Here is a 23,823-nt window from a genome sequence, read left to right as displayed (position 1 = left end):
GAGGAAAGGAAAGGAAAGGGGAAAAGAAAGGAGAGGAGAGGAAAGGACAGGAAAGGAAAGGAAAGGAAAGGAAAGCAAAGGAAAGGGAAAGAGAAGAGAGGAGAGGAGAAGAAAGGAAAGGGAAAAAGAAAGGAGAGGAGAGGAAAGGAAAGGGGAAAAGGAAAGAGAGGAGAGGAAAGGAGAGGAAAGGAAAGGGAAAGAGAGGAGAGGAAAGGAAGGGAAAGGGGGAAAGAAAGAGGAAAGGAAAAGGGAAAAGAAAGGAGAGGAGAGGAGAAGAAAGGAAAGGAAAGGAAAGGAAAAAAAGAAAGGAGAGGAGAGGAAAGGAAAAGAAGGGACAGGAAAGGGGAAAAGGAAGGAAAGGGAGGGAGGGAGGGAGGGAGGGAAAGTGGTGGTTACTGGGCACACCCAGGAGAGGAATGGGACTAGAAGCAAGCCCCATCCTGAAAGTCTTTGGTCCATCTCTGCTCTCTGTCCTTCGAGCCTGAGCTGGGGAGCAGTGCCCCCAGGTGATTACCAGCTGGGTTGTCATCCTCTGCCCGTCGCTTATAAAGACCAAGGCAGTTGGGTCCTAGGGGCCCCATCGCTGTGTCCAGCACTCATGCTCTGGGGATAGAGAACCAACAGGAAGATGCTTTCCCAAGCTTTGGCGGGGGAAGAGGAGCTGGCTGCAGGGGGCAGGCTGTAGCATCACGCAGACCTAGGTTCAGATGGCGGCTCTACCGCTTACTTGCTGTGACTCTGGGCGAGGACAGTCACCCCCAGGCTTCCGTTTCCCCCTCTGGGAACCGCCTTCTGTGCTTGGCCACACGGATCTGTGGGGACACATGTGAAGTCCACGTGGCCTGGTTTACAGTCAGAACTTAGTGCATGGAAGTTGTATCCACAGTTACCCACGGATAACAGACTTCCTTCCATGTGCCGAGACAAGGCAGATTGTGTCCCCCTCAAGAGACAGGTGTCTCAGGTTGGTGCCAGATTCCAGACCCAGGACTCTCAGAAGGGTACGTCTCTCAGCGCTGACCTTCCAGCGGATTACGTGACTGGTCGCGACTGGCGCCCTTGCTTCCAGGCCCACTTCCCATGTGTGAGTCACAGGAGAGTCTAGAGAATACACGCCCCACGGAGGTGAGAGGCGTGCAGCAGGCGGCCGGGGCCTGCAGGTCAGTGTCTCTCGTGCTCCAGCCGCTTGGCTGCGAAAGGGAAGCTTGACAGAGTAAATGCCAGCGTCTGTGAGCGTCTGTGGACCTTGATCTCCACCCTCTGAGGTCAGAGGGCCTGGGTGCAAACCCTGCAGGGACCAGTTACATTTGCACAGAGAAGGGCAGCTAAACCAGGTGCCTAAGCCTCACCAACCTGGGAGAGCCCAGGGAAGAGCACAGAAGCAGAAGAGAAATCCTCCCCCACTGTGAGGAGCACAGTACTGCACACAGTGATACGATCGATCGTCTGCAGGTATAAACGGTGTATGTGGAAACAGGCCTCTTAAGAACTCATGCAGCCTTGGGGCGCCTGGGTGGCTCCATCGGTTAAGCCTCTGACTTCAGCTCAGGTCATGATCTCACAGTCCATGAGTTCGAGCCCCACGTCAGGCTCTGTGCTGACCGCTCGGAGCCTGGAGCCTGCTTGGGATTCTGTGTCTCCCTCTCTCTCTGCTCCTCCCCGATTCTGTGTCTCCCTCTCTCTCTGCTCCTCCCCGACTCGTGCTCTCTCTCTGTCTCTCAAAAATGAATAAACATTTAAAAAAAAAAAAAACCTAAAAAAAAAAGAATTCATGCAGCCCAACTTCTACTTTGATCCGAGTTTCTCTGGTTAATTACATGCTTTAAGTGCCTACTTGAGAAATGTTGTAACTTTTAATGCATAGCACTTGGTGAGTCATAGTCCTCCACCGTCCTGGGAACTAAAAGCAAAGCTGTAACAAGTAGACTTACTATGGTACTAGTTCTCTGCTACACTGGTTCCCTGTTACTATGTATCTTTTAAATGTTTTTTAACATTTATTTATTTTTGAGAGACAGTGTGAGCAGGGGAGGGGCAGAGACAGAGGGAGACACGGAATCAGAAGAGGCTCCGGGCTCTGAGCTGTCGGCACAGAGCCCCACACGGGGCTCGAACTCACAAACCGCGAGATCATGTCCTGAGCCGAAGTTGGACGCTCAACCCACTGACCCACCCAGGAGCCCCTACCTGTTAACTATATTTGAACATAGTGTTACAATAAGCGAAGGGACCTGCATTCAAAGGTTTGGAAATGGCACTCTTGTTCATTTGTAAAGAAACTGTAAAAATGTGTATTAAGTACATATACGAAGTAGGTAGGTAGTAGATAAGGACTAACAAAACCCCTTCCTCCTCTGCGTGAAAATCTGACCTTTGGGTAACCTTCCAGCGGCTTCTCTGGAAAGTGGAGAAAGGTGGCATGTCGGCCGTGTTCCTTGGCATCACCTATGTCAACATGAGCCCTGACCGATAAACTGCATCTCCCTGGGGACCGTCCCCAATACCTCTTAGGAAGCCATGTCTGGGGCCGAGTGCAGCGATGTTTGTAACTGCGCGTGTCCCTTGTGGGGACTCTGGAAACTCTCCCTGCAGAGCTACTGTAAGAGATACTGGCTCTTGGGGCTTAACCCAGGAGGTTCCTGTACTTGCCTGTCGCGGGTCTCTCTTTGCACGGAAGCTGTGTCCTTGGGGGGACCAAAGACACCGGCTCTGGGCCTCCAGGTAGATGGCTGCAAAGGACCCCTCCCTCCACTGAAGACAGGAAGCCCCCGGTGCTACCCTGTGGCCCTGCTGGGCTTCCTACCCCGTAGCCGTCCAAGTAAAGCCCAGAGCAGTCTCTGGTAGTCTTATGTGCCTGGATGCGATCTCATTGCATTTATAAATACACGTATGTGTGTGTTTACACACTATATATATATATATATATATACAATTATGTATTTTTAATTTTTTTTAATGTTTCTTTATTTTTGAGACGAGAGAGACACAGAGCACAAGCAGGGGAGGGGCAGAGAGAGAGAGGGAAACACGGAAACCGAAGCAGGCTCCAGGCTCCGAGCTGCCAGCACAGAGCCAGACTCGGGACTCGAACATGTCAACCGTGAGATCATGACCTGAGCCAAAGTCGGACGCTCAACTGACTGAGCCACCCAGGCGCCCCTAAAATCATATATTGTGTGATTTATAAAACATACATATATATGCATGTATGTGTATATGTTTACGTATATTTTTTTGCCTTTGTTTGTCATTCTATTTCAGTTACCGTCGGGCCTCCCGAAAACATTTGGGTGACGCCAGGAGAAGGCTCCCTTATCATCAGGCTCTCCTCTCCCTTTGACGTCCGTGCCTTCTCGGCCACTTTTTTGTATTATGTCCATTACTGGGAAAAGGCAGGAATCCAACAGGCAAGAGCATTTTTATACCTTGTTTTTAATTTTCTTTCCTTTGGACTTCCTGATACAGTGAAAGAAAGTAGACTTTAGAATGGATGGGGAGGGGGGCGCCTGGGTGGCTCAGTCGTTTGAGCGTCTCTTGATTTCGGCTCAGGTCATGATCCCGGGGCCGTGGGCTCGAGACCTGCGTTGGAGCGTGGAGCCTGCTTGAAATTCTCTCTCTTTCACTCTGCCCCCCGCCCCTGTTCGCGCACGCTCTCTCCCTCTCTGTAATAAAAAATAATAATAATAAATGGACAAGGGGGGCAGAGCATCCCAGCATTGCCTTCGAGTCTGAGCCCTGAACCAGCTTTAATCCTTCTCCTCTAGACGCGTGGCTTCTGCCACCCGTGCGAGGCTTCCCTTCTACCAGGTGGATCTGAAGGGCCCCTCTCTTCCTGACAGCATGCTGTTCCTGTTGTCTGGGGCGCTCACGGTGCTTTGTGGCACCGTAAAGCTCAGAGAAGGTTCTAGAGGGCCTGTTTCTCCGACAAGGAATTCACTACAGTCTGCAAGGTCGTATAAAGTCTTCCGGTTTGAATGATTTGCAAAGGCGACATATGTGACCAGGTGAAAAGTCTTCTGGGAGGAGAGGGAGAGTTCTAGGGAGAACGATGGAGGGTGTGAGAAGGCTTGGGGTCTGGAGACCTGCAAGTTGCCAGGGTCTGTCAGAAATGCAGGCCGTGTGAGGAGGGGCCGTGGCAGGCAGTGCACCTGACAAAGGTGGGTCGGACCAGCACAGCCTGGTCAGCCCTCCATGGTACGAAGAAACACGATGGCCTTAGCTCGTCGGCAGTGCCTGGCTATCCAAGCTGCATGTCATGAGGTTTTATTATCTGGGTAGACTTCATGGTTTCCTAAATTCAGCATTATCACTTTGCTTTGTTTTCCAGTTTTATTGGGGTATAATTGACACCCATAACTGTGTAAGTTTAAGCAGCATAATGACTTACATATTGTGAAACAATTATAGCGTTTTACTTATTTATTTTTAAAATGTAATTTTGAGAGAGTGAGAGTGAGAGAGAGAGAGAGCACGCACGAATGAGGGAGGGACAGAGAGAGAAGGAGACGCAGAATCCGAAGCAGGCTCCAGGCTCGGAGCTGTCGGCACAGAGCCCGACATGGGGCTCGAACCCACAAACCGTGAGATCATGACCTGAGCCGAGGCCGGACGCTCAGCCGACTGAGCCACCCGGGCGCCTCAATTATAGTGTTTTATGATAAGAGCTTGTGTTTATCAAGGGCTTTCTTTGTGTTGGGCACTGGGCCAGACATTTTAGCTATGTCATCTCATTTAATCTCCGTACCAAGCTGTGTCACAGAGAAGGCAACCAAGTGGTTAAGTAACTCGCTCCAGGTCAGCAGCTGGTAGCTAGCACATCAGTGCAGAGACGTTCTGGCCCCAGGGCCCATGCTCTGCAGTTATTATCTGACATAGTTTACAAATTATTGCTTTCTCCTCATTTCTTTATGGGGAGTCTAGAAACATGGAAGAAGGCAAAACCCACTGACGAGTAGACTCTTATCATGTGGGAGAAGAGGAAATAATCATTTCCCCAAATCAGAGGTCAAAGTCTGATCAACTGGAATAGAGAAGGCCTGGAAGATTCCAGAAGGGATTTCCCTGTTCCCTTATCAACTGGAGCAGCTATACTTTGACCTTCTGTGAACAAAAGATTCTAGGGTTCAAATAATTCTGACCAGCACCTAGATTTGCTTGAAGGACCCATGGGACTTGGCATATAGTTGTATTCATGGCTATGGCATATTACAACAGGACACAAAGCAAAATCAGCAAAAGGGAGAGGTACGTGGGCCAAAGTCCAGAGGATTCCAGACACAAGCTTCCAAGAATTCCCCTCCCGAAAGACCCACCCAGGACACAATTACTCCAATGACAAGCTATGGCAACGTGTGTAATGCAGTCTAGTAGAGAATCTTATCAGAGACTCAGTGCCCAGGGCTTTTATTGGCTATATAGGCCTCTTCTCCCTAGCACATATCAAAATTACAGACTCCTAGAAGGAGAGCAGGTGTTCAGCATAAAAAAACAGTGTAGGTACGATAAGCTGCTAATGTTAGCGAATGGCAGGGACACTCCCAGATTCCAAGTTCCCAGATGCCAGAGATAGTTAGTTACCCTTGCAAGCAGGCCTCCCAAGCACAGCAGTCTCGGTCTCTGTCGTCTGTGATTCTAAATTTTAGAAATGCCAACTGGCAGCTGAAATCATCCCAAAAAGAAGTTCGTCCTTAAAATTGCTCTATGTCACATCATGAGTGAAAATTTTTCTCCTCTGCCCTGGCAGTCTATCACCATTAAACAGAAGAAAAAAAGAAATCATCTATGATCCTACAGTTCATAAGTAATGTGATGACTTTATATTTTTCAAAATAAGATTTTCTATACACTATTGAATAATTGCCTTTCTTCAGTCAGTACTACAGCAGGCCTCATCTACACGGCACTGAACGTGTGTAATACCACCATTTCAAATGGCTATAGTGTTTTCTACTATATCTCAAAGTAGGAAAGCAGTCCCTTATAAGAAGTCCTTGGGGAGCCTGGGTGGCTCAGTCGGTTGAGCGTCTGACTTCAGCTCAGGTCATGATCACTCAGCTCGTGAGTTCAAGCCCCGCATCTAGCTCTGTGCTGACAGCTCAGAGCTTGGAGCCTTCTTCAGATTCTGTGTGTCTCTCTCTCTCTGCCCCTCCCCTGCTCACACTCTGTCTCTCAAAAATAAATAAATATTAAAAAAAAAATTTTTTTTAAAGAAATCCTATATTGCCATTATATATCTTTTCCTTGTTTCCCTGTGGAACAATGTCAACTTTGTCCAGGAGGAGAGTGAGAAGCCACTGACTAGAGGGACCCAGGTGGGGATTTAGTGACGCCCGAGGAAGGCAGTAGTAGGGATGTGGGGAGGAGACAGAATCCTCAAGAATCTGGGATCCCGCCGGTTCCTGATTACATGAGTAAACACACTGTGCATTTAAGCAATTTTATTTTATTTTATTCTATTTTATTTTATTCTATTCTATTCTATTCTATTCTATTCTATTCTATTCTATTTTAGAGAGAAAGAGAGAAAGGTGGGGGGCAGAGAGAGAGGTAGAAAGCAGGCTGTATACCCCGTGCAGAGCCCAACTTGGAGCTCGATCCAATGACCCTGAAATCATGACCTGAGCCGAAGTCGATCAGAAGCTCACCTGATGGAACCACCCAGGTGCCCCCCATTTAAGCAGCTTTAAAGGAGAAAATTTCATCCCAGAAATTGGGATTTGCTAAATTCCAGTGGCCGACCCTGTGTTGTTATAGTGGGCCCCCTCCGAGGCCTGAGAGCCAGAAACACAGCTCTGAAGCCACCAGCATCTTCCTTCACACAGCTGACCGGTTTTCACATATAAAGTTTGTTGCCTGCAAGCCAGTGACTCTTTAAAAACAGAATCTCTTGGGGTGCCTGGGTGGCTCCGTCAGTTAAGCATCAGACTCGTAGTTTTGGCTCAGGTCATGATCTCAAGGTTCATGAGTTCAAGCCCTGCACTGGGCTGTGCACTGACCATGCGGAGCCTGCTTGGGATTCTCTCTCTCTCTCTCTGCCCCTCCCCTGCGCATGCTCTCTCTCAAAATAAACCTTAAAAAAAATTAACAAAACAAAACAGGATCTCTTTATTCTTTGGTTATTGTGTTCGCTGTGAATTTGGAGGAACATTGGAAAAGCTAGAAGTGCTCCCGCTGCATCTGTTTGGGTCATTTACATTCGTGCTTCTTGGTGTTTTTGACATAGGTTAAAGGCCCTTTCAGGAGCACCTCCATCGTGTTGAATGACTTGAAACCCTTAAGAGAATACTGTTTACAAATCAAAGCGCAACTGGTTTGTGAAAAAGGAAACATCTCTAGACCCGGACACTTAAGCAACGTATCTTGCTACAAAACAGCGATGGACGGTAACATACCTTCTTAGGTCCTTTCTGACCTGGGCAAAGAATACTCCCCAAGTAGTGAAACCGGGGGTGGCTTGTTAGGCCAAGGGTCAAGGGTGGTAGGGGTGGGGAGACCCGGAGAGAAGGGGCAAGACGCGAACCCGGAAGTGTAGGCAACACAGGTTCATGCTGAGATCTACCGTAATAACAGCACCAGACGGCTAACGCTGCTTTATTTTAGGATTGCCTTTCCTAGCTAGTCATCTAAGCATGTGAGGCTGGGCGGGGGAGGGGCAGCGTCGGCCCGATTCTACTAGGAAACGACCTCTCTCTAAGCGGTTGGCAGGTGAGAAATTACCGACATTTGTACCACGGGTGGGACGGGCCTCTTGTTTACTTCCGTGTCATCTTTTTAGCCGCCACAAAACTCCAGCAAATCATCGTGATTGCTGTGGGACTCTTTCTGTTCCTGTCGATGCTGGCGGGGGCCTGTTTCTTCCTGGTCCTGAAATACAGAGGCCTGGTGAAATACTGGTTTCACTCTCCACCGAGCATCCCGTTACAAATAGAAGAGGTACGTGCGCACACATCCAGTGGGTGACATGTCGGCACTCCGCGGCCCCCTGGTAACACGTAAGAGGTCAGTGGCGGACAAAGCCACGGGCACGGAGGTTTGAATTAAAAGTGGTGCAGGGTTATTTGCACGCCCACGTTCCCGGCATGATTCACCACAGCCAAACGGGGGAGGCAACCTAAGCTCCCGTCGGTGGAGGAGCAGATAAACGAAATGTGGTACGTCCATCCAATGGAATATTATGCAGCCGTAAACAGGGAGGCGATTCTGCCGCATGCTGCAACGTGGGTGAACCCTGACGATGGTACGCCAGGTGAAATAGACTGGTCACAGAAAAGACCGACACTGTTTGATTCCACTTAACATGAGGTACTTAGAGGGAGACTGAAAGTAGAGTGGTGGTGGCCAGGGTCTGGGTGGGGAGGGGAAAGTGGGGAGTTTAATAGGTGCAGAGTTTTCGTTTCGCAAAGTAAAAACAAGTGGTGAGGGTTGTACGACAGGGTGAATGTATTTTATACCAGTGAGCTGTATACATAAAAAAATAGCTAAGATGTAAATCCTATGTGACATGTATTTTACCACAATTTAAAACCATTTTTTTTTTTTTTAATGGCATGAGGTTGGTGGCGAAGGTGGTCTGGCCCAGCGTGGCCAAGGGTGGCCTGTAGCAGCACATCAGACCTGTGCCTTTTGGAGGAAGCCCCCAAGAGGCCTGGAAGAGGGTAGAGAGGCAGTGAAGACAGGGATCGAGAGCGCAGGCTGTGGGGCAGATGTGCGCACTTGGGAGGAGTCTAGAGAAAAAGCACCCGGGGCTGTGCAGACAGAACTTGGCGCACCAAGAGCTCACTGGATGTTACTAGTGTTTTGAAAGGCCTGAGGAAGAAGAGCGGACTGGTTCTCGTGAGAGGCCGATTTCATGCACAGCCCGACCACCCACCCCCACCTCCGGGACTCCGCAAGGGGGCCGAGCCCTCCAAGAACACTAGGGGGATGTGCTTAGGGGCAGAAGCAAGCTGATGGAAGACTATTGAAAGATATTTGCTTCTGGAGGTTTCTTCGTAGGAAACGTGGGGTCAAGGTACTGGAAACAGAAGCTTACTGTGTCACATCTAGAAGGAATAGGTATCAGATAAGGTCCAAGTGTGTAGAGAAACAGCAGGGCTTCTAGAAGGAGCTGTAGTCCCTTGTTGGCCTTCATCTGTCACGAGGTATTTAAAGTACACAGACATGGTACGAACTACATGTTATGTTCCCTACTAGACCCTCCATACAGATGTTGCATGATTCCACTTACTTGAGGCATCTAGAATACTCCACCTCATAGAAGCTGGAATAGAACGGTGGTTGCCAGGGGCTGGGGGTGGGGGGGGGGGTGGGCACAGGGAGTCGCTGTTCGGTGTGCAGAGTTCCAATCAGCAAGTGAGTTCTGGAGATCTGTACATCATCCTGCCTGTAATTAGTACCGTATTATACACTTAAAGATTTGTCAAGAGGGCAGAACTCATCTTGAGTGTTGTTATAACACCCACACCCCCCCACACACACACACCCAGCGTTTTCCCCTGGTTAATAGTTTCACAAAATAACAGCTCTCAGTGGGCCTCAGAATCTTCCCTGCATTCGTGGGTCTCTCGCAGCCGAGCAAACAGCACCACCCCGTGTGAAGTTGTCCCTTTGGGGCGTGGATCCCAAACAGAGAGGCTTTCAGTTTACTTTCCTGGGAAAGTGTGAAAAACCTCTGTCAAAGGGCACTGACGTTCCACGAGAAGAACGAGCCAGGTTTCACTTATATTTGGGGGGGGGGGGGTCTCACAAGTGCGCGTGATGCGTTGACGTTCCTCTCGCCCTTCGTCAGCTCTCGGCTCACCGGATGTTCCGGTGTCTCTGTCGCTCAGCAGTAAGGCCAAGGCTCAGCTTAGAACAGAGGCGGGAGGGAGGGGGGCAAGTGGGCCGCCATGAAACAGCTCTGCGCCTTGAGGCCCCCACCACCGCCTCACCCCTGCCCGGGAGGCCGCACTGACCGTCCTGCGACACGCCTGGCTTCTTGGCTGTGAGCTGGAAGTGACCGGCAGGGGCGGGGGCTGAGGAAAAACACTGGCGCATTTCCCTCCTTTTCCCCACCACCTCCTCCTTCGCGGGGAAGTTAAATTCCAGAGACATTTCAGGGAGAACTGTCCCCAAGGCTGCACTGAGTGCAGCAAGTCTGAGCTTGCCTTTCCCGAGCTACGGGATGACCTCGGTGGGCCCACACATTCACAATGGCGTGAGGGGTGAGGGCTGCTCTCATTTTAGAAGCTGTTTCCGTGGTGGTCAGAATAGAAAGTCCTACCTGGGGTAGATAGGACTGCGCCAAGTAAATGTGAAGTCGAAAGTCCGGTGTTTCGAACTGACAAACTAATTACAATGCTGGTTTTCAACCTTTTCAAGTATTTAAAGGACCCGGCTCAGCCTATCTTGGAGGCCCTGGACAAGGACAGCTCGCCAAAGGATGATGCCTGGGACTCTGTGTCCGTTGTTTCGTTTCCAGAGAAGGAGCAAGAAGATGTTCTCCACAGTACTTTGCACCAAAGCCCCGGTCCGGTCCAGCAGCCTGTGGGATGAGGGCTCTGAGCCGACGAAGCAGCTGATGTTCGAGTCTCGACTTCACAGAGCCCAGCACTCCATATTCTCGTCCCGCCAAGGCCGCCGGTGCCTGGGAAGATGCCATGGGTCTCGTAGGGGAGACAAGTTGTTTTTTTTTTTTTCCTAGAGTTTTCTAATCATACAAGTTTCTAGAATGATTCTACAGAGATAGCCCAGAATAATTAAGATTTCTCTTAAACACTAAAAGGACACATAATTGTTAGCAAAATGGCTCTGGTACGCCTCTGAGGTTTCGTTCGTCGGCAGCGAGGACGCCGGGTCCTCTCCTTGACTCGGGCGGGTGGGCTGCAGCCCCTGGGGCAGGTCATGTAACCTGTCCCAGGCTGTCCCAACGAGGGATATCGAGTGACCCTTCGCCATAGCCAGTCTCCTGCCTTAAAATGTGATTAGCCCTGTAAATATTTTCCTGGTAATTTAAGCCTTTTTTTTTTTTCAAGCTAGGAATAAAAGACTTTAACTTTTTCAAAGTAAAAGTGAAGTTTCTGCTTTCCATTTCACCTTCTTTATTTTGGCCTATTTTCTGCAAAGTTTCAACTTTTTAAAAAATTACTATATCTAGGGGTGCCTGGGTGGCTCGGTCCGTTAAGCGTCCGACTTCAGCTCAGGTCATGATCTCACGGCTCATGAGTTCGAGCCCCGCGTCAGGCTCTGCGCTGACAGTTCGGAGCCTGGAGCCTGCTTCGGATTCTGTGTCTCCTCTCTCCACCCTTCCCCCATTTGTGCTCTCTCTCTCTCTCTCTCTCAAAAATAAATAAACATTCCAAAAAAAATTACTATATCTAAACTTTTGTTTACTTAATACCTGGTAGAGCTACCGAGGCTAATGGTCGGTCACTCAGCGAGAACTGTCTACGTGTGTCACATGATTCCTTAGGAGCGTATAAAGGGCACTTTCAGAAGCCGCATAAGCATTTCACTCCTGATGAGTCATATATTGACCAAGGCCTGTAGGTAGTAAAGAGAATTCGCTAATGGACGACAGTGATACCCACTGGGCACGCGCGTCTTCCGATTATGTAAGTATTGATGGGCTCTTTTGTTCAAGGGATGTGGATTAAAAATCCATTTATATGACTCATCGCACTTAGGAAATGGATGTGTAGCTTCACACCCCATCCCCCAACACACACACAAAGTGGTAAGTTGCCGTAACGTCTGCCTTACCCAGAAACCCTCCTGGCGGCCCAACCTCACTGGGAAGAAGAGACGCTGACTGTAGGAATATGCAGCTTCTAGCACTAATTGATGGGACCACCTTCCCTCTCTCATTTGGGGCCTGTGCCACTGGGGAGGGATCGGCTCTCAGGCCAAAGCACCGTGTCCTTTGCTGCCCCGAGTGACGGGAGAGAAAAGGACATCCATCCACAGGCCCCACGCCACTCAAGTCCTCCTGGGAGAGATCCGCATTACCTGTTAGGGACGGGTCTGTAAGAAGATGGAGACTATGAACACCTACCTGGGATCATTTAGGGGCTCTGATAGAGGGCTTTCTCTGCTGGACCGTGGGGGAAGCCCTGGGAGGGGAGGAGGACGTAGCAGAAAGCAGGCCAGGGTTCGAGCCCAGCAGAAAGGGGGACAGATCAATTCCGCTGGAAAATAAGTTCATAAACGCCACCCTGTGTAAAAGGGAGTTAGTGACAGCTGGTCAGGGGCCAGCAGGCTGGCTGTGGGGACCAGATTCTGCTAAGGCTGAACTGGCCTCAGGGCAGAATCGGTGGAGCGTCCTGAAGCAGGAGTTCGCTGTGGTTCAGGCCCAGAGAGGCCCTTCTTGGTCGAAGACAGCGGCTTATGTTAGTGACGGACTCAGAGCCCAAACCCAGAGGCAGCACTACGTCCGGGTGCCTCTCTGGAGCCAGGCTCTCCGATGCCATCGCATACTAGGGGACAGGATGCCGATGACACCAAACTGGCTTCCCCAGGACTCCAAACGTGCTGCTGCTCTTTTCCATCCTAACTCAGTAAGCGTCGCAAGGAGGCATGGGGCTGGCGAGAAAGGACGAGAGTTATTGGAGTAAGATTCTCCATTTTCATGTCTCTTCCAAAAAAAAAAAAAAAAAACAAACCACACCTGGTTCTACTTCGTAAAATAAATGGCTCATCAGTGGAATTAATACTTACACTAACTTGGCACTTTAATGTCTAGTCAAGCTGAGTACATAACCGTAAAACGTTTGAGTCAGAAGCGTTCTCGTAAATCATTTTTAACAGGGCAGGCATGCACCAAGCCCACCCTGCCCCCCCATCTCCGTGTGGTCTGTGGGCTAAGAATAATCCCTACATCTTCAAACGGCTGGAGAGGGGGCGCCTGGGGGGCTCAGTCGGTTAAGCATCTGACTTGATTTCAGCTCAGGTCATGATCTCACAGTCTGTGGAATCGAGCCCCGCCTCAGGAGTCCTGCTTGGGATTCTCTCTAACCCCCTCTCCCTCTGCCCCTCCCCTGCTCGTGCTCGCTCTGTCTCTCTCTCTCTCTCTCTCTCTCAAAATAAATGGTTGGAAAAAATCAAAAGAATAGTATTTCATCACACATGAAAAGTATATGAAATTTAAATTTCAGTGTCCATAAATAAACTTTTATTGGAATCCAGTGATGCTCCTTCATTCATGTACCCTCGCTGGCTACTCGTGCACTACATGGCCGAACTGAGTAGTCGCAACAGAGGCTGAATACTTACAAAGCCTAAAATATTTACTGCTCAGCCCTTTCCTGAGAGGGTTCGATGACCCTTGATCTATACAATGAAGGGCTTGTTGGGCAGGAGAAAACAAGCCATTCCCATTCTAGAAGCATATACCAAGTCCCTGCAAGATCCCCTTTGACACTGAGATTATCTTATTCAGGGCTCATAGGAGGAGAGGTATATAATTCTTGCATGTATTCCGGAAAGCAGGTTATGCACTATGTACCGGGGAAGGCTGGATGCAGAGGGTAGGAGTATGCAGACCAATGGAGGAGAATGGGCCCTATACCAAGAATAGGGCTCCCAGAGATGATGGATTAGTTGGATCAAGGCCACCTGTGGCCTATAGGGTACCTTTGTGTGAATTAGACACCCAGCTTTCGAGACATTTTGCTTTCAAGTGCCATGAATTTTCTAAGTAAACCACAGATCTCCTGTTCCTGCGCTGTGAATAGCGCCCCCTGGGGGTCCCACAGTGCTCAGCCCTGCAGATGGCTGTTAGGAGGCCCTTGTTATTCCGGATGGTGTTGAGGCCCACGGGGTGGGGAGCCACAGGGCATGGGGGTGGGGCAGGAGTTGGAGGCAGGGGAGGGCAGAGACTTTCTCTGTATCTGCAGGACACGGGCGGATGCACTGGACAAATGGCTACTGCCTTGTCACCCAGAAATCGCCAGGGCAGAGCACAGCTCAGTTCTAGCTGGTTCTTGGCACATCTGCCTTTATGGCCTTTATTTCACTTGCAATCACTTGTTTCCACTGATAGTGGGTTTTTTTTTTTTTTAATGTTTATTTATTTATTTTGACAGAGAGGGACCATCAACAGGGGAGGGGCACAGAGAGAAGGAGAGACGGAGAATCCCAAGCAGGCTCCGTGCCGTCAGCACGTGGAGTCCAACGCAGGGCTCAGTCGCACAAACCGTGAGATCATGACCTGAGCCGAAATCAAGAGTGGGACGCCTAAGTGACCGAGCCACCCAGGCGCCCTGATAGTTTTGCCCTAAACTTTCAGCGACTGGAAAACACCTACCTATCTCTTCAAGGTACCCCAGGGTCCTCCCCAAATCGATTTGCTGTATGCTGCAAAGCCTGTATTTCAGATGAGAACGTCTAAAACTGTCTACGCTGTCTGGTGGGGGTGAGAATCTGCCCAGGCATTTCCCCAGGATGCAGTCAGACCCTGCTTTTCAGTGCTGCTCACAGACCTTAGGAAGCCAGTGCTGTCTGATGGGAACGCAGTGAAAGTGACTCCTTCTTCCTCGCTGCCAGCTGTGGTGACGGAAGACAGCTGGCTGGCCCCGGAGGGCATGACCTGGGCCCTTGCAGCAGCAAGGCTAGGGAGGGGGCTCCCGTCAGTGCTGGCTGCTCCGATAATTTGCCTGTAAGTCTGAAGTGAGTTCAATAAAATTAATCTCTAAATTCGCAACGCTCGGAACGGAGGTAAATACACGTCACATCATCCGGAACCCCTTCTTGGCGCTCTTCCCAAATCCAGGACTGGTGCTCTCTGCGTGACCCATGAGGGTCTGGAAGGCTTGCCCTGTCCTGCCACACCTACTTGTCGAAATTTAAAATATCTGGAAGAGGCATGGATTATCATCTGAAAGCCCTGTGTAAAATGACATAAGCCGTGTTAAAACTGCGATAAAAAATAAGCACGGGCAGGCTCGAAACAAAACAAAAACCAGCGGACTCCAGACTGTTTTTCTCTCAGCTGGCACGCCACCCAGTGCCAAGAGGCTAAAAAGCCACCGAACGAGTAAGGAAACAACCTTCAGGCAAAGCCATTTGGGAGAGATAAGGGCGTGCACTATTAAACCCCAGCTCCAAACCCAGAGATCTCTAGTAACAAAGCCACTGGAAATCCTCTCCCTCCTATCTCCGTCCTCACCATTGTTATTCTCCATGTCAGGCTGACCACAGGCTCTTCCCAAGGCCACCACATCCACACCTGAGCTTCCCTCTCTTTTCGTTGATTTCCGGCGTTCGGTCTCTTCTTCTAAAGCCACCATTGCAGCAGTTTCCCCAAGTTTTATTTCTCAAAGTCTTCTAGGAGGCAAATTTGCAAGCCTCAAGTATGGAAAACACCATAGAATTGAGACCTCCCTCCTAAAAACCTACAATGCACATTTTATACGAAGCTCTTGGGGCACCTGGGTGGCTCAGTCGGCTAAGTGTCCGATTTCAGCTCAGGTCATGATCTCATGGTCCGTGGGTTCGAGCCCCGCGTCGGGCTCTGTGCTGACAGCTCAGAGCCTGGAGCCTGCTTGTCGTTCTGTGTCTCCCTCTCTCTCTGCCCTTCCCCTGCTCGTGCTCGGTCTCTCTGCCTCTCAAAAGTAAATAAATGTTACAAGCAGCTCTTAAGAAAAGACTTTACGGAGGGGCGCCGCCTGGCTGGCTCAGCGGGAACAGCATGCAACTCTTGATCTCAGGGTTGTGAGTTTGGGTCCCACAATGGGCGTAGAGATTACTTAAATAAATAAAACTTAAAAAAAAAAAAAAAAACTGTATTGAGCTTGGGTGGCTTGGTCGGGTAAATGTCCGACTCCTGGTTTCAACTCAGGTCATGATCTCATGGTTCATGAGCTCAGGCCCAGCATCAGGCTCTGTGCTGACAGTGCAGAGCTCTCTCTGGCTCTCTCTGCCCCCCTTCCGCTCACATGCGCATGCCCTCTCTCAAAATTAAAAATTGTTTTTAAAAAGCTTTACAGAAAATAAAATGTTTTAACCTAGTTCAGCCCAAGGATTCCTGAGCTTCTTTGACCAGTGTTGTTGGGGATGCTGGCCGAGGGAAGAGCAGGGCCTCGAACTCAGGAGGAAAGGGCTTGAGCTGTGACCCCAATCCGAAGGCAAGTTACTTAATACCTCCAGATAGAAGTTCCTACCTCCAAACGGAAAATGAAGGACAACATGAGGCACATAGAACATTTGCAGGGGCAGGTGAGTCACTGAAAAGATGTGAGAGCATCTCTGCCCTGGAGAGCAGGCCCTGGGCTCTGGGAGGCTCCTCTCTCCCTCCCCTGTCCTTGGAATGTGGGTTCCACTGGTCTTTCCCTCTCAGAGCCTGCTCCAAGGACACGACCTTGAGATGGTGATGGAGTGTTAAGAACACGTATGCGGTACATGTGACTGACCCCGCTTGGGGCCTTTTTATCAACTTTTAAGATTTGGTGTTGGGGCAGGTGCAGGGATGCATTCATCTGGCTGCCGCCCAAGCAGCAAGTTCTCCTTGCTTATTAAACAGGCCACCTACCAGCCTGGCTGGCTGTCCTCTGTGATCTGTTTGGGTAAGGCTGGTTTCACAGTACACCCGAAACAGCATTCTCAGAGCACTTCTGCTATCCATGTGGAGCAGAAAATTGACCTTAAGAAACAGGGCCCTGGGGCGCCTGGGTGGCTCAGTCAGTTGAGCGTCCGACTTTCGCTCAGGTCATGATCTCACAGTTCACAAGCTCAAGCCCGGAGTTGGGCTCTGTGCTGTCAGCTTGGAGCCTGGAACCTGCTTCAGATTCTGTGTCTCCTTCTCTCTCTGCCGCTGCCCTGTTCATGCTCTCTCTCAAAAGTAAGTAACATTACAAATAAATTTTTAAAAAAAGAAAAAGAAACAGGGCCCTAACACGGGAAGCCAGCGGCAGAGCACGGAGTGGGGGCAGAAATGGGCCACGAGAGGGATGATGGAGGGAAAATAAACCGTGTTAAAGGAAAATGAGGGCAACAGGAGCCCTTCGGCCACAGTCGATGTCCATCTATTTGTGAGTCGGACTACTTGCTACAAGGATTTGTCTGTCTCGCCCACTGAGAGCACTCGCAGGTCATTTGCACAGACGCTTGGAGCGGCCAGCAAGAGTCGTCTGACCTGCACCATCCGGGCCGAGATGCACCAAGAACTCTGCCTCTCTTGTTGTTTCAGCTCTCTGGCTGAGTGTCAGGTCTACTTAGTGTCATGTGTCTCCCGCCCCAGGGTTTGGCTGGTGATCCCCCCGTGCAAAATGGCCCCAAACACGGTGCACAAGCGTGGTCTTGTGTTCCTGGGCGCGAGCAGGCTGGGATGGGCCTCACGGAGAGAACACCAGGGTGAGAGAAGCTTCCTTCGGGCATGAGTGACAGTGCAGTTTTGAGTTCAAGGTTAATGAATCAATGATATTAAATGTTTTTCAACAGAGACCCACATCAAGCAGAATTAGGTTATTGAGCAAAATGTGGCAGGGGCTAACCTGACCCTGGATTTCCCGGGGCAGGGGGGGTAATGATTCGCTAATTCAGTGTTGGGGAGACTTCACAGGACCCACCTACCTTGAATAATGAGAATTGTATTTGAAAAACTTGTAAGTTTAAGGTGGGGGTGGGGAGGGAAAAGAAGGGTGGGAGAAAATATTTGGGGCCTGTTCATCATGAAATTGAGGGGCAGGGACAATAAGTAAAGGCTGTCTTCAGATATCAAAGAAAATATAAAGGAGTTCATTTTTAATAAAACTGAACTATCATAAAGACTGTTTTTAGGCAAATGGCAATGGGACACGAAAGCCAAAATCGTCACAACTCCCCCTAGGTGAAGATCTACTCCAGGTTTAAAACTGCAGACCCTGGGGCACCTGGGTGGCTCAGTTGGTTAATCGTCTGACTTCGGCTCAGGTCATGATCTCATGGTTCGAGGGTTCGAGCCCCACATCAGGCTCTGCTGACAGCTCGGAGGCTGGACCCTCCGAGGCTGGACAGCTTCGGATTCTGTGTCTCCCTCTCTGCCCCTCCTCTGCTCTCGTGCTCTCTCTCTCTCTCCCCCTCTCACTCAAAAAATAAAACAAACATTAAAATAAATAAATAAATAAAATAAAATTGCAGACCCTGATTTTCTTTGGTGATTCTGCAAAAAAGCGCTGAACCTATCAATCACTTCAGGCCTTTCCTTTGTTTTCAACCAAAGAAAAGAGAAAAACAATCACCAAAGTAGCTCAAGGGAGCGCGCGGCTGGCTCACTTGGTAGAGACTCTTCATCTTGGGGTTGTGAGTTTGAGCCCCGTGCTGGGCGTACAGATTACCAAAACTTTTTTTTTTTAAGTAACTCAAATAATCTCTACTTCAAGTACTTTCTATTTCAACAGTGAAGAGAGTGTGCCAAACTGCACAGCTGCTAACAACAAAATGCGATAACCTGTTTAGAGCAGAATAAAATTAGCATGTTTCTCCCTTAGGATTTAACAGGGTGTTACTTGAGATGGTCTGAAAGTAGCCCCAAACTTTAATCAGCTTTAAACGGAATCCAAATGAGAGTGTGATGACAAGAGAGAACAGGAAAAATTGGGATAACTTTGTAAGACTGGCAGAAGACAGTATTTCATGAATTGAATCTAAAAAGGAACGATGAAAAAACATGCTCCTGAGTTGGCGTTCTGATTGAAAACCCCTCCATCATGGAAAAATGTTGAGAACCCGAGTTCAATGCATCCATGTCAAACCCCTGGGTGGGTTCTTGCTCAAGCAGCCAATGTTACATGGCTTGGTAACATCAATCTTTCAGTCTTCAAACCTGCTACTTCATTATGTTGATACATGTCGAAATGTACATAATGGAAGAATTTAGCCTCTATTTTTTCATCAGTGGCAACAAGAAAAGGAATATAAGGATCTTAGAAACAGTGTAATAAGATAGAATGTTATGGTAACACTGGTCTATACACAAACACCAAAAAGATTCAGATTCAACAGCCATTGAACCTGTTTGATAGGTTTTTTTATTTTTTATGTTTGGGAGAAAGAGAGAGAAAAGAGACAGAGCATGGGCGTGGGAAGGGTAAAGGGAGAATCCCAAGCAGGCCCCACGCTCAGCCCAACACAGGCTGGATCTCACCGAACTATGAGATCATGACCTGAGCTGAAATCAAGAGTCAGACACTTAACCCACTGAGCCACCCGGATAGCCCCAGGGAGAGCTTTGTATTAAGAGAGTCGCATGTATTTTTAAATGATTTTGAAGGACTCTACCTTTTCTAACTCACAATATCTGTAAGAGTGGATACTAACATTATCATCCCACCCTTTTTTTTAAAGTGAGTAAACAAATAGAGGAAAATTAAATGATTTGCTCACAACTACAAAACAACTTCATGGCAGAATCAAGAATAAAGAAAACAGGAGCGCCTTAGGTGGCTAAGTCAGTTGAGCGTCCAGCTTCGGCTCAGGTCATGATCTCTCGGCGTGTGGGTTTGAGCCCCACGTCGGGCTCTGTGCTGACAGCTCAGAGCCTGGAGCCTGCTTCGGATTCTGGGTCTCCCTCTCTCTCTGCTCCTCCCCTGCTCGCACTCTCTCTCTCAAAAATAAATCAACATTAAAAAAATAAAGAAAACTGCCACTGTTTTCCAGTGATTTTCCAGCATGTTGTTCGTTAGCCTTCACGCTAGCATTTTACAAACAATGAGTATCACGTTATTTCTCTTTATGTTCTAAAGAGAAACGGCTTCTTTGACCGGATCCACTTGAATAACTGGAAAAGGAACAAGCCAATTTTTATGGTTCGTTTTCTCCAACTGATTAAACAAGATTGGAATGGGTGAGAAGTAGTATTTATTGCTACAAGTTACAAGAGGGTGGAAACAAATAGTCTTACAATTTGTCGGAAGCAAGACAAAGTTTACTGACATTTGGAGGAAAAGACAGTAACACAGGAGGAAATAACTAAACAAGAAGGTATCTAGACAAAGGCACAGCATTCCACAACCGCTTCATACTCTGTGCACAGGCCAGCCCTCTCAGAGAGGAAGGAGGTTAAACAAAATAAGGCTTACGTTAGGAGCTGATATTAATACCGTTACTATTATTCTGTCTTACAACAAAAGGTGCTATAAAATCCCTCTGGAGGAAGAAAAGTGCCACACAAAGCCTGTATTAACAAAGAAAAGCAAAAAAGCAATTAAGACCCAGCTATCCCTTTGACATCCCCCAGAGGAATACCCGCGGTGCAAAAGCAGCGTTTCAAACTCCGCAAAAGGAGGCTTCGACTGGAACGTGGACTTTGAGGTTAAAGATACATTTTGCAGGAAGAGTTGAGAGCCAGCGCAAAGAGACCCTTGCAGTCGGTAACTAAGTGGAGGAAAGGCCTAATTTTTCACTAGGTCGTAATCATTCTCTTTGGGAAGAAGAGCTTTATCTTGAGACGAATGATTCCGGTTTTTGTGATATGGTTCATGCTTTTAAACTGCAGTTGGGTCACGCTTGATGCTGAATTTTGTAATGTCGGATAATAACAGCCTGCCAAGAGAGAACCCCATTAGATCACTGGAGCTGTTTTTACAAGAAGCATGTCGCTGGGCTCCCTTACGGCCTTTTCCCATCGGCCGTACGACACTGAGCTCGTCTGATCATGTATTATCCTTTCTCAGATAAAGTCATGTTACAGGCATTGTTTTTTGAAAGAGGATTTCAAACTAGTCCTTCAGGCATTTAAAAAATCTTCATATAAAAGTCCACTTCTTTAATACAGAAGAACAAACATTTTTCCTTAAAAAAAAAAATCTCATTTTTAAGCCAAAATAAATTACAACTTGCTGAAATACCCTTTTGAACGGTTCAGTGCTTATTTCAGATACATGGAGCTGTATTTTCTGCACGTCTTCAGAAATTCAAGATACTGAAACAAAAGAGTTAACTCTAAGATGACATGATGATACAACGCTGGCTCAGTGACCAGGTCAGGGTCTAAGTCTTCAGGGATTAAAAAAAAAAAAAAAAACTGATACCATCCCAGCTATATAGTTTTATATTATGTACATATTAACAATCTATTCAGTGATTTAAAAAAAAAGACAAATTTCATAAAACTATTTCAAAATTCAGAGCATAAAAGTGTAGAGAAACAAAACATGTAATATGTAATATACAATCTATCCCATTTGGCAATGTGTAAATTATGTTGAGAGAGAAAAACTTATCTACAAATAGAACAGAACCAAAGGAAATCTGATCTAAGAAGGGCTCTCAGGTCCACAGCTCTTCAGTTCTTCCAAATTTGTAGATCAGAGTGCTAGAAAGATATTAAAATAAATCATGAGGAAAAAACACAGGGAATGAGCAACAGTGGATTCATTTTCTAAATATGCTTTGACAGGTACCTCACTCGTTCCTCTGTTATCAATTTCTAAAAATAAAGACCGCAGGGGTGCCTGCGTCGCTCAGTAGTTCAAGCATCTGACTGCTGATTTCAGCTCAGGTCATGACCCCAGGGTCGTGGGATCGAGCCCCACCTTGAGTTCCAGGCTTGGTGTGGAGCCTATTTGGGATTCTCTCTCTCTCTCTCTCTCTCTCTCTCTCTCCCTCTCCCCCCCCCCCCCCCCCGCCTCTCTCCCACTTGCATGTGCATGCTTGCTCTCTCTCAAAATAAATCAACTTAAAAAAAATAAAAATAAAAATAAAGACTGCAATGGTGCTGGGTCTGAATGTGTTTGTTTTGTACAGTAGTTTGTTGACTTTGATGGCAAAGCTTGATTACACTTTATTAAAGCCTGGAAAGTTATTAGATAGGAAACTTGTAAGGCAAAGAGGCATTTCTTACAGTAGCAGGCATTAGGGCCCCTTTATATTGCTAGGATTCTACCACACCTGAGCTACAGTAACTGAAGAATCCTGAAACAGGCCACGCTGTAATTCTTCGTTCATTTAACATATAATTACTGTACCCTGAGGACTGGCTAGGCAGCAGGCTCTTGGCTAAGTGCCAGGAACGTATGAGTCAAAGCAAGGCAAAGCAATAACAGAGCTGAGAGCCTGAGGGAGATAATCAAATTCCAACAGAAAAAAAAAAAAAAATGCTGTAAAGGCGAGGAACCTGATACCAAGAGAGTGAATTATAAGGAGCTGACCGTTTTAGAGCGGTCAAGGTCTTCCTGAAAAAGTGGAGAGTGAGCTGAGATTTAAACGAAGAGTGGGAACGGCCTGAGCAAAGTACAGGGGAAAAAGGGAGAGGAGCAGACAGTGGGGACACTCTGGGACTATAAGGTGAGTTGTGGGCACGCTGGATGTATTGGATTTGAAGTGTCAGCCACCCAAGAGGGGAGGAGTAGGAATGTGAACACACGGTTCAGGCGTGGAGACAGCCATCTGTGACTCATCCGAATATACGCAATAACTGGAGTCCTGAGCATGAGGGAGCTCACCTAGAAAGACAAGAGGCGTGGAATGGAGCCTTAAGAAACCTCAAAAGTTAGTGGCCAGTGGGTGGAGGGCCAACGGCAAAAGGAGGCAGAGGAAGGGTAGCCAGCCACGTAAGAGCTGTACTCCGGCCCTTAGAAAGACCCAGCACATGGGAAAACTGGGCAGCGACATGCAGAAGAATGAACCTGGGCCACTTTCTTACACCAGACATAAAAATAAACTCAAAATGGATGAAAAACCTAAATGTAAGACAGGAAGCCATCACAAAAAATCCTCGAGGAGAAAGCAGGCAAAAACCTCTTTGATCCTGGCCGCAGCAACTTCTTACTCAACACGTCTCCGGAGGCAAGGGAAACAAAAGCAAACATGAACTACTGGGATCCCATCAAAATAAAAAGCTTCTGCACAACGAAGGAAACTATCAGCAAAACTAAAAGGCAACCGACAGAACAGGAGAAGATATTTGCAAATGACACATCAGATAAAGCGTTAGTATCCAAAATCTATAAAGAACTTATCAGACTCAACACCCAAAAAACAAATAATCCAGTGAAGAAATGGGAAAAAGACACGAATAGACACTTCTCCAAGGAAGACATCCAGATTGCCAAGCAACACATGAAAGAACGCTCAACGTCACTCATCATCAGGGAAATACAAATCAAAACAACGATAAGATACCACCTCACAGCTGTCAGAATGGCTAACATGAACAACTCAGGCAACAGACGTTGGCGAGGATGCGGAGAAAGAGGATCTCTTTTGCATTGTTGGTGGCAATGCAAGCTGGTGCAGCCACTCTGGGAAACAGTATGGAGGTTCCTCAAAAAACGAAAAATAGAACTACCCTACGACCCAGCAATTGCACTTCTAGGTATTTATCCACGGGATACAGGTGTGCTGTTTCGAAGGGGCACATGCACCCCCATGTTTATAGCAGCCCTATCGACAATAGCCAAAGTATGGAAAGAGCCCACATGTCCATCGAGGGATGAATGGATAAAGAAAATGTGGTATATATATATATATACAACGGAGTATACTCAGCAATCAAAAAGAATGAAATCTTGCCATTTGCAACTCCGTGGATGGAACGGGAGGGTATTATGCTAAGTGAAACTAGTCAGTCAGAGAAAGACAAAAATCATAGGACTTCACTCATATGACGACTTTAAGAGACAAAACAGATGAACCTAAGGGAAGGGAAACAAAAAGAACATAAAAACAGGGAGGCAGACAAAACAGAAGAGACTCATAAATATGAAGAACAAACTGAGGGTTACCAGAGGGGTTGTGGGAGGGGGGATGGGCTAAATGGGTAAGGGGCACTAAGGAATCTACTCCTGAAATCACTGTTGCACTAGATGCTAACTAATTTGGATGTGAAAGAAAGAAAGAAAGAAAGAAAGAAAGAAAGAAAGAAAGAAAGAA

General features: G+C 47.8%; 2 protein-coding genes and 1 long non-coding RNA gene across 6 annotated transcripts in view; 1 reads left to right on the top strand and 2 right to left on the bottom strand.

Annotated features, from left to right (window-relative positions):
• Positions 1–12,644, top strand: part of IFNGR2 (interferon gamma receptor 2) — a 30,317-nt gene extending 17,673 nt beyond the window's left edge. The window contains exons 4-7 of the mRNA XM_049629289.1: positions 3,262–3,407; positions 7,223–7,382; positions 7,775–7,932; positions 10,360–12,644. Coding sequence (XP_049485246.1) covers positions 3,262–3,407; positions 7,223–7,382; positions 7,775–7,932; positions 10,360–10,533 — 638 coding nt within the window. The 3' untranslated portion in view covers positions 10,534–12,644. The remainder of the gene's footprint in view (positions 1–3,261; positions 3,408–7,222; positions 7,383–7,774; positions 7,933–10,359) is intronic.
• LOC125921716 (uncharacterized) lies at positions 7,575–9,268 on the bottom strand. The gene is made up of 2 exons (XR_007457463.1): positions 9,032–9,268; positions 7,575–7,863 (listed from the first exon to the last, which is right to left on the bottom strand). It is a non-coding gene; the product is annotated as an uncharacterized LOC125921716 (long non-coding RNA).
• Positions 12,645–19,790: 7,146 nt separating the features above from the next.
• The window catches only part of TMEM50B (transmembrane protein 50B), a 34,425-nt gene continuing 30,392 nt past the window's right edge, over positions 19,791–23,823 (bottom strand). For 3 of the 4 annotated variants that reach the window (XM_049629297.1, XM_049629295.1, XM_049629296.1), the window contains one exon: positions 19,791–20,493. In XM_049629297.1, coding sequence (XP_049485254.1) covers positions 20,436–20,493 — 58 coding nt within the window. In that variant the 3' untranslated portion in view covers positions 19,791–20,435. Of the gene's footprint in view, positions 21,266–23,823 lie in introns of all 4 variants that reach the window. The other variant, XM_049629298.1, reaches the window with a different exon arrangement.

The sequence above is a fragment of the Panthera uncia genome, chromosome C2 (assembly GCF_023721935.1).
Source record: "Panthera uncia isolate 11264 chromosome C2, Puncia_PCG_1.0, whole genome shotgun sequence".
Taxonomy (NCBI): domain Eukaryota; kingdom Metazoa; phylum Chordata; class Mammalia; order Carnivora; family Felidae; genus Panthera; species Panthera uncia.
This window is presented reverse-complemented; position numbering and strand designations above follow the sequence as displayed.